This window comes from Enhydra lutris, unplaced genomic scaffold (genome assembly GCF_002288905.1).
Source record: "Enhydra lutris kenyoni isolate GAN:26980312 unplaced genomic scaffold, ASM228890v2 scaffoldscaffold81, whole genome shotgun sequence".
NCBI lineage: Eukaryota > Metazoa > Chordata > Mammalia > Carnivora > Mustelidae > Enhydra > Enhydra lutris.
Genome location: NW_019154165.1, coordinates 1,974,879 through 1,990,138, shown reverse-complemented (window position 1 = coordinate 1,990,138; position 15,260 = coordinate 1,974,879). Strand labels below are relative to the sequence as shown.

At 55.2% G+C, this 15,260-nt stretch overlaps 1 protein-coding gene across 6 annotated transcripts in view; it reads left to right on the top strand.

The window, feature by feature from the left end:
- The first annotated feature begins 782 nt into the window (after positions 1-782).
- LOC111161008 (discs large MAGUK scaffold protein 3) overlaps positions 783-15,260 on the top strand; it is a 54,898-nt gene continuing 40,420 nt past the window's right edge. For 2 of the 6 annotated variants that reach the window (XM_022524436.1, XM_022524434.1), the window contains exons 1-11: positions 783-1,139; positions 4,100-4,121; positions 4,214-4,245; positions 4,505-4,555; positions 4,993-5,117; positions 5,319-5,488; positions 5,782-5,918; positions 6,491-6,635; positions 7,249-7,408; positions 9,061-9,217; positions 9,627-9,729. In XM_022524436.1, coding sequence (XP_022380144.1) covers positions 783-1,139; positions 4,100-4,121; positions 4,214-4,245; positions 4,505-4,555; positions 4,993-5,117; positions 5,319-5,488; positions 5,782-5,918; positions 6,491-6,635; positions 7,249-7,408; positions 9,061-9,217; positions 9,627-9,729 — 1,459 coding nt within the window. Of the gene's footprint in view, positions 1,140-4,099; positions 4,122-4,213; positions 4,246-4,504; positions 4,556-4,992; positions 5,118-5,318; positions 5,489-5,781; positions 5,919-6,490; positions 6,636-7,248; positions 7,409-7,937; positions 8,156-9,060; positions 9,218-9,626; positions 9,730-15,260 lie in introns of those variants that run through there. The other 4 variants (XM_022524435.1, XM_022524433.1, XM_022524437.1 and 1 more) reach the window with 3 other exon arrangements.

Sequence of the window (15,260 nt, the reverse complement as noted above, 5' to 3'; positions counted from 1 at the left end):
TCCTCGGTCCCCTGTTAAGAAAGATCACCTTCCCCGCCCTGCTCCAACGTCCCTTCGGTCCGTTCTGCTGTTTCAAGTCTTTACTTCTGCTAGCCCCAGCTCAGAGCAAGCCCAGGGACCCATTGAGCATCTCCCTGCAACTCCCTCTTGGAAGTGGGGTGGGGTGGAGTGGGCAGAGGACGGGCTGAAATCGGAAATATGGAGGGCACTAAATCGGGGGCTGAGTTCACCCATGGCCCAAATTCCCCATCCCTGCTTTAGGGTCGGCGGTATCACAGATATCTGGGGAGCTGAGGCTGAGCCTGGGGTCGCCACTGGCTCTGTTCCTTTAAGGAGCCGCTGTTTAGCATTCCTGCCGCTGCCGCTGCCGCTGCTTGACTCTGCACGCTGATTGGCTGGAATCAACTGAGAAGGGAGCCAGGGAGAGATGCTCTTGACTCCACTCAGATCCATCCTGGGGACCAGTGCAGGAGCGGTCCTCTCAGCTCCCAGCCTCTGCCCAGGCTCCCGCTTCTTCTTTGCCGCTGGGCCTCGGCCCAGGAGCCACGACGGGCGACACGGAGCCGCCAGTGCTGGAGGGGGAGCCGTGGGTGCGGGGCAGCGTGGGGGCAGAAGCCCCGGGACGCCCGCCCGGCCCCAGGCCCCGTTCCGCCCGAGCACCCCCACGGGTGCCCCCTCCTTCCTGGTCCGAGCAGTGTGAGTGTGCCCGGGAGCCCGGCGGCGGCGGCGGCGGTGTGGAAACCGGCGTGGGCTGGGGGGTCCGGGCGGCGGGGGGCAGTGCCATGCACAAGCACCAGCACTGCTGTAAGTGCCCCGAGTGCTATGAGGTGACCCGCCTGGCTGCCCTGCGGCGCCTGGAGCCTCCTGGCTATGGGGACTGGCAGGTGCCCGACCCCTATGGGCCAGGTGGGGGCAACGGAGCCAGCGCGGGCTATGGGGGCTACAGCTCGCAGACCCTGCCCTCCCAGGCTGGGGCTACCCCCACCCCCCGCACTAAGGCCAAGCTCATCCCCACCGGCCGGGATGTGGGGCCAGTGCCCCCTAAGCCAGTCCCGGGCAAGAGCACCCCCAAACTCAACGGCAGTGGCCCCAGCTGGTGGCCCGAGTGCACCTGTACCAATCGGGACTGGTATGAGCAGGTATGGACCAGCAGTGGCGGGGGTGGGGGGAGGCGGTGGTAGGGAGATGGTGGGGCAATCCAGGGGGGCTGAAGAGTGGGGGCCTAGAGGCCTGGGGGGTGCAGCAGGGGTTCCTGGAGGCTTCGAGCTGGGGGAAACTGAGCCCTAGGGTTTCACCTGGACCAGGAGAGACGGTTGGAAATGTATGCTTCTCTGTGTGTGTCTGTTTGGGGGTCTCCATTTGGAGGGGATTGGGAGGAGCTGTGTGTGTCAGGAGGTGAAGGTATGGCGGAGGGGCACATTTTCTTGTGGGGGACTGGGTTTGTCTCCGTGTGGGGGTTTAGCAGCGTCTCTGTGTCTGGCAGGGGGCGGGAGGTTCTGCGGGGGCTGTGTATGGTGTATGTCTCCACAGGAGGGGAGGAGGGGGCACGGTGCTCTGCGTAGGGGGGACATATGTGTGTATGTGTGTATGTATGTTAAGGTGTGTGGAGGGAGGCACTGGAGCTCCTGTGAATCTATGTCGAGGGGGCCCATGTGTCCGGCTGCCTGAGCTTCATCCCTCCATGCCATGAGTCCCTTTCCGTCCCAGGCCCTTTGTGTGCACATGGACATGTGGGGATGTCTCTCTGAACGTGGAGGTGTCTCTGTAGGCGAGGCTGCAGGGATAGCTGTGTTTGCCTGTGTGTGGGGCTGCGTGTATCTGTGTGAGAGCGTGTGGCTCAAGTGTGTGCATGTGTGTGCCTGTGCGCGCACGCGCGCGTATGTGTGTGTGTGTGTGTGTGTGTGTGTGTGGTGTCCCTGGTGAGAGGCGCTTGACAGGCAAGGGAGGGGAGGGGGAGGAGGCGAGAGACACGTCCCAAGCAAGGCTGAGAGGCTGCTGAGAAGGACGGACTCTTTTGTCCCAGCAGCTCTGAAGTGTGTGTGTGCTGGGGTGGGGGGGAGAAACGTAAAGGGTGGGGGGACTAAAGCAAGCCTCTTTGCTCTAGAGCAGGCATGGTGCCTGGAGGCAAGCAAGGAAGGGACAGGTGCCCTGGTGCAGGACTGGCCCCAGCAGGGCATGGCACCCTTCAGTACCTCCAGATGTGAAAGAACTTGGCCCCCGAGCCCTGACTTGGCAGAGCTCAGGAACCCCTGGGTGCTGGGCACAACTCCGGCTTCCATTCCCAGTCTAAGCTGCCAGCTTAGAAAATGGAAGGAGCATCTGTGGGAGAAGCAGCAAAATGGAGGCTGGGCCGGCAGAGCCAGATCCTTGGCATGCACAGCTGAGGGCCTGTCTGCTTATTTGGCTCTGCAACCCCCAGGTTAGGGAGAGAGGAGAAGGAGGTTTCGCTGTCGAGGACAGGTGCTGCCTGCCCCAAGCTGGTGACCGTTCTGGCCGCCTCTGTCCTCCTCTGGGGATAGAATGTGCTCTCACTCAGAAGCAAAGGTGGGGACCTCCTAAGGGAGAGGAGTCCTCAGTTCTGGCCTCCTGTCTGTCTGCGCCCACTGCTTCCTGTGGCCCTTTCCTTGGCTCCTTGCCCTCTCCAGTGAATCCCCCTCTTTCCTTTTCCCCTGTATCCTGGGGCCCTACCCTTGCAAAAACACTCACTCACGCTTATCCTGCTCAACCTGCAGACAGGTGCCAGTCCCAAGACTGGGCCAGTTGGCCAAGGTTTCTTTGCCAGGGCTGAGCCCCAGATGGCCCCCGGCCCTGGGAGCGGGGTCCCCAAGCAGGGCAGTGGGAGGCTGGAGCCTCTGATGCTCGCCAAAGCTGGAGCTGGCCTTGAAGCATGGCTTATCACATGTGGGCACACATGGTACACCAGAGACATATGAGCGCTGCATGGGTGTCCTTTTGCCTGCATGTCTGTTGCATGTTACTTCAGGCAGCTGTTTTAGTTTCGGGGCTCTGAAAAGCTATCGGTTCTTCCCCCGTGGGATCAGGGACCAGAGTGGGGCTGCAGCTGGGGTCCTCCTCCCAACTCCCAGGGCTTCAGGGCATAAAGCCCTGTGGTCAGGCCCTGAAAAGGTGGAGGCATGACTCGCCAGCCTGCCCACCACCCACCTACGCCCCCCCAGCCACCTCCCCTCCAAGCCAAAGCTACAATGGAAGGGGAAGCATGCGAAGGAGCCCCCATCTTAGGTTTGCAGCTCCCTTCAGAGGAGTACGCCAGGGGTCGGGAAAGGGTCAATGCAGCCAGAGACAGATGGAGGAGGAGGTACTGGGATACCTGGGGAGAGAGGCAAGGGAGTCCCTCCATTCTTGGGGATGAGGGGAGCAGGTACTACTCGTCTGCCACAGTCACATTTTCACTTGACAATAGCCACAAGTATGTCTTGTCTGGGAGGCCAGCTCTGGAGGTTGGTCAGAACAAAGCTTGCTTCCATCCCCTTCCCTTGCCTCCCCTCCCATGGCTGCTGTATACTGAAGGCCAGGGGCTCCACTGCCGGTCCCTCTGTGGGTTATCAGCTTCTCCCTCCTCTGGGGAACCTTGTCCACTCTGCTCCCATCCCACCCCCGGCTTTGCCTCTGACTCCCACCCAGCTCCTACCCTGGCTTTTTTCTGCCGGGAAACACAAAGGGTTAGGTATCAAAGGCCCTTGGCAGAAAATGGATTCAAACTTTGACTCCTTCCACCCATTTGAAGAATCAGGTTCCTGGGGACACAGAGGAGATATAGAATGAGGGGGTATTCAGAAGGGTGCTCCTTTCCTTTTCTCATGAGTTCTGCTGGGGAAGGGCGTGAGTGGCCAAAACATCAGTGGCCTTGGCAGCTTTATTTAATCAAAAGAGCACCTGGAGATCCAGGTTCTGACCCTGGCTCTGCCACTAAATGCCAGTGCGCTCTGAGGTACAACCTGTGTCCTCCCTGGGCCCCGGTGTCACACCATCTGTCACATGAGGAAGGTTGGACGAGATGGTGTCTGCTGTCCTACCGGTCCTGACATGGTGGGAGTCTGTGATCCCTGAGTCAGGAAGAGCTATGGATCAGAAGGGGAAGAGGTCCCCATCGAGGCCACTGGGTGTGCCCCCATGGATGCTAGGTGTGGCATGGTTTGCCCACTGTGTTCCATTTCCACCAACCCCCTTAGGCTTGCGCTGCACCCCTCCTAAGTGAACTCCAAGGCCCTGGGGCCCAGCCTCTCAGTGAGTGCAACACTAGCTGGCTGGTCCCAGACAATTGATCTGGGCTAAATGGGTTCAGGGGGGATATGGCTGGAAGCGAGGGAGGGGTGTGGCCTCCTCAGGGTCAGCCTGTCCCCATCTGTGGCCAAGAGGCATCCTGGGGTCAATTCGGGCTCCTACTCTTCGGGTGGTGGGGGAAGAGCAGGTTGACCAGGAAGGCAGATGGGTGTGGGGGGGTGGTTCGGGAAGCGCTCAGGGAACTGCCCGTGTCTCCCCCTAGGTCAACGGCAGCGATGGCATGTTCAAGTATGAGGAAATAGTACTTGAGCGGGTAAGTCTGCCAGCGGGTCAGGATGAAAGAGGAGGGGAGGGTTCAGACCAGGAAAGGGAAGCGCCCTGTGTGTACCTCAGTCTCAAGACTTATTGGAGGGAGGCACCTGCATTGAGAGGACAGGAGGTTGAGGGGAGAGAGGAAACAGTGGCCCTGGGAGGCCACTTACTGCATCAATCAATCAACCAGCTCACAAATATTAATTGACCTTGCTCACTGAGGCCTGGGGAGTTGGGGAGGGGGGTGCTTGGCTGGGGCCTCTGGGCCAGAAAGGTTGCCACAGGCTGGGAAGCTGTATTTTGGCCTGCTGGGGGTTGGGGGGCCTTCTGAGGACTGGAGAACCTGCTTCTGGGGGGTGAGGGGAAGCGGGGGAGATCCAGAACTGTCCCTCTTGCCCTCTGAGTGAGCGGACCATGCCCCTCTGTCCCCTTCTGCAGGGCAATTCGGGCCTGGGCTTCAGCATTGCAGGGGGCATTGACAACCCGCATGTCCCCGATGACCCCGGCATCTTTATCACCAAGATCATTCCTGGTGGAGCTGCCGCCATGGACGGGAGGCTGGGGTGAGGTGGCTCGAAAGCAGGGCTGGGGGTGGCAGGGGCAGGATGAACATGAGGGGAAGAGGGCTGCCCGGCATGCGATGACCCTTTGGGTAGCTCTCAGAGGGGGCAGGGGAGGGGCGGCAGGGAGGGAAGGAAGGAGAGGTGGGAGAGGGGGTGGAGAGGCAGTGGTGGGGTGTCATGCTTCTCGGGCTTCCTCCTCAGGGTGAATGACTGTGTGCTGAGGGTGAATGAGGTGGACGTGTCGGAGGTGGTGCACAGCCGGGCCGTGGAGGCACTGAAGGAGGCCGGCCCCGTGGTGCGCTTGGTGGTGCGGAGGAGACAGCCCCCACCTGAGACCATCATGGAGGTCAACCTGCTCAAAGGGCCCAAAGGTGCAGCCCTCTATATACCTGTGCTCTGGCCAGAGACTCTGGGTGGCTCTGTAGGACATAGAAGGAGACAGCCTTACTCCTTGCTTGACTTCCCATCTCACTTTCCCTTACTGAGCTCGGGATAGCAGCCTAGTGTCTGGGTTCCCCCAGGGCGGGGCGGGGGGACGGTACAGAAAGGGGAGCTCCCCCTGAACCAGTGGGTTGGCTCCGGTGGGGAGTGGGGTCTGGCATTGACTGAGCTCTCTAATGTCTCCTTGTGGTCCTCTCCCACTCCCATCACTGCCCCTCTCCAGGCCTGGGTTTCAGCATTGCTGGGGGGATTGGCAACCAGCACATCCCAGGAGACAACAGCATCTATATCACCAAGATCATTGAGGGGGGTGCTGCTCAGAAGGACGGACGCCTACAGATTGGGGACCGGCTGCTGGCGGTGAGACAGCCTTTGGGGAGGCCCACATGATAGGGTGGGGTGTGGAGGTGGGGTTCTAGTAGCCTCTCACTCCACCTGAACCTCATTCAGGGGCCAGCATTGTGGGGGAGGTTTCAAGAGCATCATCATCTGATGGGATGCCTGGGTGGCTCAGTTGGTTAGCTTCTGCCTTTGGTTCAGATCATGTCCTGGGGTCTTGGGATTGAGGCCCACTTCGGGCTCTTTGCTCCAATGGGAAGCCTGCTTCTCCCTCTGCCTCTGCCCCTCCCCCTGCTTTTGTTCCCTCTTGCTGTGTCTCTCTCTGTCAAATAAATAAATAAAATCTTTAAGAATAAATAAATAGATAAAAAAGAGCATCATCGTCTGAGTTGCACACACTCAGATACCAAGGCCCTAGTTCTTTTCATGGCCGGGGCTCCCATACCAGCTCTACTGCTCTCTTAGTGCTTGTCCGCTTCTCACAGCACTGTATGGGGCCTCCGTTAGACAGAGCACCGTTGAATTTCCCGGAAGCTCCCCGGAGAGGCCCTCCCTTCTCCCAAGTGCCAGTCCTAAGGCCTTTCATCTTCTAGGTGAACAACACCAATCTGCAGGATGTGAGGCACGAGGAAGCCGTGGCTTCACTGAAGAACACGTCTGATATGGTCTACCTAAAGGTGGCCAAGCCGGGCAGCCTCCACCTCAACGACATGTATGCACCCCCTGACTACGCCAGCAGTACGTACCCATCCCCCTTGTCCCCAGCCTGAAGCCCCAGCACCCTGGTTTCTGGAGGGGAAGGAATTCAAACTCCCTGTTCAGAGAGGGAGAGAGAGAGACAGAGAGCGATAGTGCTCAGGAGAACTGAGTCCAGATCCTCGCTCTGTCCCTTGTAGCTGGGTGCCCTTGGACGAGTCCCTTTCCCCTGTCTTCAGTTTTCTCTTCGGCAAAAAGGAGCTAATGATATATGGGCTGCCTTCCTCATAGAACTGCTGCAAGGATCAAATGAGATCATGGACAAGAAAGCCCTTGGAAAACCGTATTAGGCTATAGAGATGTGAGGGATTATTATTAGTCACACCTCTAGTCATGCCTTTCTTTGTAGACTGCTTGACTTTAGCTCTTTCTAAGACTCACAGGAGTGAGCCCAGGATTCAGAAAGGGACTGTGGAGGAGGAACCCAGGGGTGGGGGTGAGGGGGTGGGGAGAGGGGAGGAGAGGCCTGAGGAATCAGCATCCCTCCGTGGCTTTTGTATCTCGGGTGGGGTGTGGGGCACGGTGCTTGATGGGGGTGAGGTAGGGACCTACAAAGAGTGGTCTCTGAACTTGTCCCTCCTTTTCTTGATTCCAGCTTTTACTGCCTTGGCTGACAACCACATAAGCCATAATTCCAGCCTGGGTTACCTTGGGGCTGTGGAGAGTAAGGTCAGCTACCCTGCTCCTCCTCAGGTTCCCCCTGCCCGTTACTCTCCAATCCCTAGGCACATGCTGGCTGAGGAGGACTTCACCAGGTAACCCCCTCCCCGCCGCCACCCCTTTAGCCTACTTAGGGATGAAGAGGATAGGAATCCGTTTCTGGCTAGCCACGGGTCTCCTTGTAGTATGGCCCAGAAGAGGAGAAAGCCCTCATCACTTCTCTTTGGGGTAGACCCTCTCTCGGGCCCTTAGGGGCCGAGAGAGGGACAGAAGGAGCTGCAGGGACAAGTTCCACCGTCAGGGGGCGTGCCAAGCGTGTGGCCCCGATCCCAAAGTACCGAGTTAAGGGGGAGAGGGGTGGAGCGCGTAGGGGGCTGAGGAGGTGGAAGCTGTGGGGGTTTCCTTCCCCGAGACAGTCACTGCCGTAGGGCACCCAGCTACAAGGGACGGAGTGAGAAAAGAGCCGTTGAGACGGTGGGGTTGGCGGGACGCTGGGAGGCTGGCGGGCCCCGTGGCCTCCTCGGGGACGGCCCCGCCCCACTCTGGCGGCGGTGGCGGTGGCGGTGGCGGTGGCGGGCCGTGGAACTGGTCCGGCCGGCCAGGGTTCCGGGGGACAGGTTTGCTGCGGGGTGGGGCCTGGGAGGCTGCAGTGGAGCCGGAAGGGTAGGCGGACGGGGTGGGGGACGGGCAGGGAGAGCTGGAGGAACCATGGAGAGGGCACGCAAGCTCTCAGGCTCCGGCTTGGCCCTGGGCTTGGGCACGGCCTCCGCCTCGGCCTGGAGGAGGGCTTCGCAGAGGTGGGCCTGGCCGCTCCGCTCCCTGCGGCCTGGAGGGGATGCCAGGTAGGAGGAGAGCAGGGATTTGAGCGAGAGCATCCGAGGCTCAGGGAGGGAGCCTTGCACCCAACACTGGGAGCAACAAAGGAGTCTTGGACCTGGGGCTCTTCTGATGAAAGATGCTTTCAAGTGAAGGCAGTGGGCCGGGAAAAGTGTGCTGAGGGTCGGGTTTTAAGGCTACGCAGGCACGAGCGGCTGTAGCTCTCGCTTGATGACACTGACCATTTCCAGAGGGATGCCTTAGACATAACATGGTTAGTGGCAGTTGGGAGTTTTCATGTGTTAACTCTCTTCTGTCGGGCTCCTCGGCTCCTTCTGGGGACCTGGGGTTTCTATACCTGTCTTCCACATCACCTGGCAAGGGCACATAGTAGTAGTGGGTGACCAAATCTGTCCTTGGGGAAGGTAGGAGGACTCACAGTTGGCGGGTGGAATTTCCAGACCGTGGAGGAGCATGTTTAAAGCAAGTAGGTACATTTTGCGGATGATGAGTGCGATCAACCCCAGGCTGGTTTCCAGCGCCTCTAACTGGTTCCCCTTGTTGTGGCCCAGGTCCATCACGCTGGTGGTAGGATAGGAGAATCTGGGAAGAAAGAGGATGAGGGAATGGGCTCTGAGGTAATGTTCTCCAGACAGGGTAGGGTTGTGTTGAACCGAGAGAGTAGGGGACTGTCCACTGGGAAGCCAACTCCAAGCCCTCAGGAAGAAGGGAGGGAAGAGGAACTGAAACTTGGCACCTGGCAGAAAATAGCAGCCAAGCAGGTTTCGGGAGAGAAAGGAAGCAACAGGGTATCATACGTAAAGGAACCTACGTCATTCTACGGCAGTATGGGCCTTGTTCTAGGCTGGCCCTCACAGGGACAACAGTTTACATCCACCTTGTCCTTATCCTTCTGCTTCTTTCCCACCAGAGAGCCCCGCAAGATCATCCTGCACAAGGGCTCCACAGGCCTGGGCTTCAACATCGTAGGAGGAGAGGATGGAGAAGGCATTTTTGTCTCCTTCATCTTGGCAGGAGGCCCAGCTGACCTGAGTGGGGAGCTGCGCAGGGGAGACCGGATCTTATCGGTGAGAAGAAAAAGGAGAGGTGGGAGGATGGGAGCCATGCCAATCTAAAAGGGAGGAGGGGAGATCTTGCTTTCTCCAAGAAATGCTTCTTGAGATGGGGGAAGGCTGAGCTGGAGAAAACTGATATTCTCTTTATAGATGACCTTAGGGCGTGCCAGGGACTGAGCCCAGACTTACCCTTGAGGAGGAAATGAATGTGTGTTGGATCTCAACCCTGGTTGGCATTTGAGCCCCACAAAGATAATTATTACACTAAAGATGGCATATTCTTCACGGGCAAGGATAGGATATTGAGAAACACATCTGAGTAGGCTTAGGGATGGGCTACCCATCTCCCTCTCCTAACTGCTATGACAGAGGACTGCCTTTCTTGTTGTGGGAATGGCTAATAGCTCCTCTCTTTGGACAGGTGAATGGTGTGAACCTGAGGAATGCAACTCACGAGCAGGCTGCGGCTGCTCTGAAACGGGCTGGCCAGTCCGTCACCATTGTGGCCCAGTACAGACCTGAAGGTAGGAGATGGAAGGTTGGACAAGGATTTGGGGAATTTAGTCCAAAGGGGCGGCTTTTTGCCATCATAGGTACCAAAGCTACTTGATCAGGTCTCTTCCACCCTAGCGCAGTAACCTCTTCCTGTCTTGTTTTCCTTCTGGACAGGGGTAGGTTTGGGGAGCTTTGGAGCATCTATCTGAGGCTGTGCTCAAAGCCTGCCTATCAAGGATGCAACGCAGCAGAAGGCCAGTAGTGGGCAGCAACCTAGGGAAGGAAGCACACAGATTGGGGCGACTGGAAAAAGGGAAGGGGGAAGAGAGGGGAGACACAGGGCTCCGAGGCGAAAAGACGCAAATGTGTGCGGTGGAACGGGAGAAGAGTAACTCTCGGGTAGAAGGACCACAGGGAAGAAAAATAGGCTCTCTATCTGGATCCAAACCCCTATGACCCCCACTTCCTTCCTTTAATCAGGGTGACTGAAAGATCCATAAACGCACCGGAAAGGTGATGCTAGACTGTCGGGACGGGCAGCCGGGAAAGGACCCCCTCCCCCTACGGGGGGCCTTCTTTGTGTTCTCTGGGAGCGGGCCCCTGGCTGGGGCGAAAGGGCGGGGCTGGGTATGCAAATGAAGGCGTTTGATTGGCTGGGGCCGGCCAAGGCCCAGGTGCCGAGGTGAGCTGCTGGATGGCGCGCCCCAGTCAGACGGCCGGCGGGGTGGCCATTGGCGGGCCGAGCGCGGCCTCCAGCCACACGCCCCGCCCCGTGACCCAGGAGGAGGGCGGCGGGCGCCCCCCCCCCCCCCCCCCCCGTCGCGCGCCTCAGGCGTCTCCTCCTCCCTCCTCCCCTCCCCCTCCCTCCTCCCCTCCTCCCGCGCGCCCCGCTTTGTGTCCGTGGTCTCCCGCGCGGGACGGAGGGGCTGGCCGGAGCTGGCGCTTTCTCGGCACTAGACCTGGACTCCAACCCGGCGCCAGGTGAGGTGGGGCGGACGAGGGTCAGGCCCCCTCGCAGTCCCCCCTGGCCTCTCTACGGTTCTGTTCTCAAACTCTCTCTTTTCCAACACTGCGCCCCCAACTCTGCGCTCTCCCCGGAATCCCTTCGCCTCACGCCCCCAGCCCCGTGCGCTGCGCTGCTTGGGAGCCCCTCCTGAGCGCCCCTCCTGAGAGCCCCTCTCGGCCCCAGGAGAGCGCCGCCCGGGGCTGAGCGCCGGCTCTCCCGCCACGGGGCCCTGGGTGGTCTCCCCCTCCTTGCCATCACCTCTTCCCACTCATGAACCGGGCCCCTTTTCGCCCCAGGACCTCTGCCCTCTCCTCGGCCTCCTGCCCGCCGGCCGCTGTGTCCCCGCAGCTCCCTAATCCCTGTCCTCAGAGGAATTTTCTAACCGTCCCCCTCCCCCACACGCATTGGTCCGCCAAACCTGGCTACCTCGGGGAACCCCAGAGGCTGGCTTGGTAGTCTCGGGACCCCACCCCCATCCCCGCTTTTGTTTGTGAGGATTTTCAGACCGCTCCCGACTCGTGTGGCTTCCCCCTCCTCTTTGTAAGCCCGGCCTTTGTCCTTTGGGGCCGCAGTGCCTGGACTCCTTGGACACCTAGGCCCCGGGGGCCGGTTACTAAGGTGGAGGAAGGGACCTGTACCCGGCAGGTGCTCTGGTTCCGTGATGAGGAGAGGCCGGGAGCCCCTTCGCCGAGCTGTGAGGGATCTAAAGCGCCTACCTTTGTCCTTTCCACGCCCCCCCCCCCCTAACGCAACTTGTTCAGTGCCTTTAGGGAGGGCCTGAAGGGGAAGAAGAGAGGGGCCTGCCACCTTCTTCTCTAGGCTTCTGTGATGGGGCAGAAGTGTGGGAAGGTAACTAACAGGAGGACTTGTTGGTCCCGGGTCAAGGGAAAGAGGGATGCAAATGGACACTTTCAGTCCATTTTCTCTCCATGTTTTGGTGTTCAGTTAAGGACAAGAAAGACACCTTAGGGTTATTGGCTGGTTGTTTGTGTTTTTTGTTTTTGTTTTTGTTTTTGTTTTTTATTTCTGCGTGTGCTCTTTGCTTCTCAGTGGAGAGCTATCCATCTGATTTTTATTAGCAACCAGTATTTATCATGTCATGCCCACAACTTAGACAACGGTAGGTTCTGCAAAGAAAATGATTTCTCTTGCATATTTGAGTGTGTGTGTGTGTGTGTGTGTGTGTGTGTGTGTGTGTCGGAGAAATTGATGAGTTTCTTTCGGTTTTGCTCTGTGATGTTGGGCACGTGGAAACAATACTGTGAATTTATCTGGTGGTAGGATGTTGGAAACTGGTGACTACATATTTCTGTGAGTTTTATTGGGAGAATATAACTGGTTCACCTAAAAGGCTACAAGTTGTCCAGGATAAAGGGCTTCATTGCTGCCAACATGTATTGCTCTCTGAGCATATTTCTGAGAGTTTATAATGTATGTTGAGGTGCTGTCTTATGTCAGGTCTCTCTACCACTGGCTGAACAAAGCCTCTCTTAGGATTTAGTTGAACCACTGTTGGTAAGGCTCTGCCACTCCAGTCTTTCTTCTTTCTTTGCTTTGGTAAATCCAGCAGGGCCCCAACATGCAAAAAGCTTTTTTTGTTGTTGTTCCTTTCAAAAATGGCCCCTCAGAGACAGGTTTAGAGGGACTACCAAGCATTCGGTGTTGGGCTCTGAATTTTCTTTGATAAAGTGATGATAGCTTTTAAAAATAAGGACCCCATGTTGATCATTTTATGAATATATTAAATACTGTTCTTGGGAAAATTGTATTACATGGCCATTTACAAAATGAATAATCCAAATATATGTCTGCTGGCCAAAATGTCAGAGACTTTGCATGTTATGGACCACATATTTTTTCATTATTTGTGTTCATTATTTGTGTTATTTTCACATAGAATGTGGGATCTGGAAAGGTTTTCGTACTCCAACCGGTCTTTGTGCAAACCGGAACAGCGACAGGAGAGCAAGGACGTGACTTGCCTAAGGCCATGAAGGGAAAGTTGCTCTGTGGGGGCGGGGAGGGGGTATCAGCAATTGGTTTAGGTCTGAGGTCCACCAGTGGGGAAAAACCGTACTTGGGAATACCTGAGAGACCCAGGACCTACTTGGAGTGGAAGAACAACAACAGGAAGGGAACTGGGGAAATAAGAGAGACTAGGGAAAGAAAGATGTATGGGTAGGGGTAGATTAGTGGCCAAAGTGGCCACTGAGCTCCATTGCCAAGCCAGTGCAGTCTTTGGCTAGGTACCATTTAGCATGAGAGCTTAAAAAATAGCTCTGACGAATTAGAATGATCAGAGTAAGAATAATTTTTTCTTTTTTTTTAATGGCTTAATTGAGATATAATTCATTTACTATACAATGCGCCCATTTAGGTGTACAATTCATTGATTTTTAGTGTATCCACAAAGTTGTATATCCAGAGTCACAGTCAATTTTAGAACAGCTTCATTACCCCTCCCCTTTTATTTTATTATTTTTTTAAAGATTTTATTTATTTATTTGACAGAGAGAGATCACAAGCAGGCAGAGAGGCAGTCAGAGAGAGAGGAGGAAGCAGGCTCCCCGCTGAGCAGGACCCTGAGATCATGACCTGAGCCGAAGGCAGCGGCTTAACCCACTGAGCCACCCAGGCGCCCCACCCCTCCCCTTTTAAGATTTTATTTATTGATTTGACACCCTTTTAATACATAGAGAGGGTTTAAGCATTGGAAGTGTGTTAAGTGTAGGACAGTTGCTTCCTAGTGTATCTCCCCTGAGCACTTAGGGGCTGGATGGCAACTTGATGGGAATGCTTTAACCTTGGGATTCTTTCATATATCTGGTTTATTCAGTGTGGGTTAAACACATAATGAAGATTAAAAACCATGTCTGTCTATTTGAACTTTGTATTGTGCCTAGCACAAGTATTTTTACAATGAAGCTTTGGAAAATATTAAAATAGAAATAGAAGTGCTAAATGGTAAGGTACCACAGTGAGAGATGCTATGTAATAGTTTCACTCTTGATTGCTCCAAACTGTTGTGGACACAGCAATCCTACCTATTAGCTAAAAATAGCATGATGTTCTTGGGCATGTATAATCCTGCTTAAAATTCAAATTGAAAATTTAAACAACTGGCTCTTGGCAAAGACTCTCTCCCAGTCTATTCTAAAATGAAAAATATTTTTCTTTGATTTGTGAAATTGCTCCACCAAGGGAAGTATGGGCGTCACGTTATAACATTTTAATTTAGAAAGTATCTCCTACATTTTTCCCCCTAGTTACTTTGTTTCAGCCTCTGTTTATAAGCTGAGCTAGTATTTTTCTGGAAAGCCCTTTTGTTTTTAGAGTAAAACCTGAGCCCCAAATCAGGAGGTAAGCCAGAAATTGGTCACTAAGGTAGCTAAACTGGGAATTGCTCATTTATGACCAGAAATTTTCACCTGGCATGTAAATCCACACAGGCTGGGGGGAAGGGAATGAGAGAGAATCTGTTTTCCATACTTATTTTAAAGTGCTGAATAAGCACACTTTCCCCATGGAAATGCCTTTGGATGAGACCTGAAAGAATTAAGGATCAGTGATGATAATAACTGGAAAGCATAAAAGTAACATCGTTCCCATAACATTTATTAACCGTCCCATCTCCTCTGTTGGAGAATTGAAGATGTAACCATAGCTGTTACCATATCAGCATGATCTCTCTTGAGAGCACAGAGGTGAAGGTTAATCAAGGCAAAGAATTCAACTCCTGAAGTTGCTTTTGCTATCCTAAAAGAAGACTGATATAGGGAAGGCAGAAAATGAAGTGCTGTTAACAGCATTTCTGCACTGAACAGTTTAAAGGCAGCTCGTTTTGTATTCATGCTCGTGTCCCCACCACGTAGACTAGAGCCTGTCCCATGGTTTGTTCTACTGAATTATTATCTCTATGTTCCAGATGGTTTTGTGAGCATCAATCTTCAGAATATCCCTGTAGGATAGGTGGTATCATCCCCATTTTACAGATTAGGAAGGTGAGGGTCAGAGAGGGTAAGTGACTTGCTCAAGGCCCCACAGCCAGTAAAGAGCAAAGTCAAAGTTCAAAGTCAGATTTCCTGAGAACTTGAGGTCCAGGGCTTTTGCCTCTAGGACACAACTACCTCCCATCACAGCAGAGAAGCTGTGAGGCCCCTCTTCCGATGCAGATACATCTAGACTCTGAGTGCTAGAAGCTGTTAACAAGTGGGGTAAAACCAACTGCCAAATGTCAGTTTTTTAGTCTTGATGGCCCCAAACTCCTGTACCGAAGGAGGAAGTAGCCAGGGAGTAGAGGGGCTGCTGGAAGCCTGAGGGAGACCTACAGATTCCTACAAAAAGAAAGTTGGCTTTGGAAGACTACTATAGAATGATATTGTGGGGGAACTCAGGGAGAAGGAAAAGATGGGAGCTGCTTTGCTTTGACTATAATAGCAAATGTGTGCAGGCTTAAGAATATTTATTCAGGGGGCGCCTGGGTGGCTCAGTGGGTTAAGCCGCTGCCTTCGGCTCAGGTCATGATCTCAGAGTTCTGGGATCGAGCCCCGCATC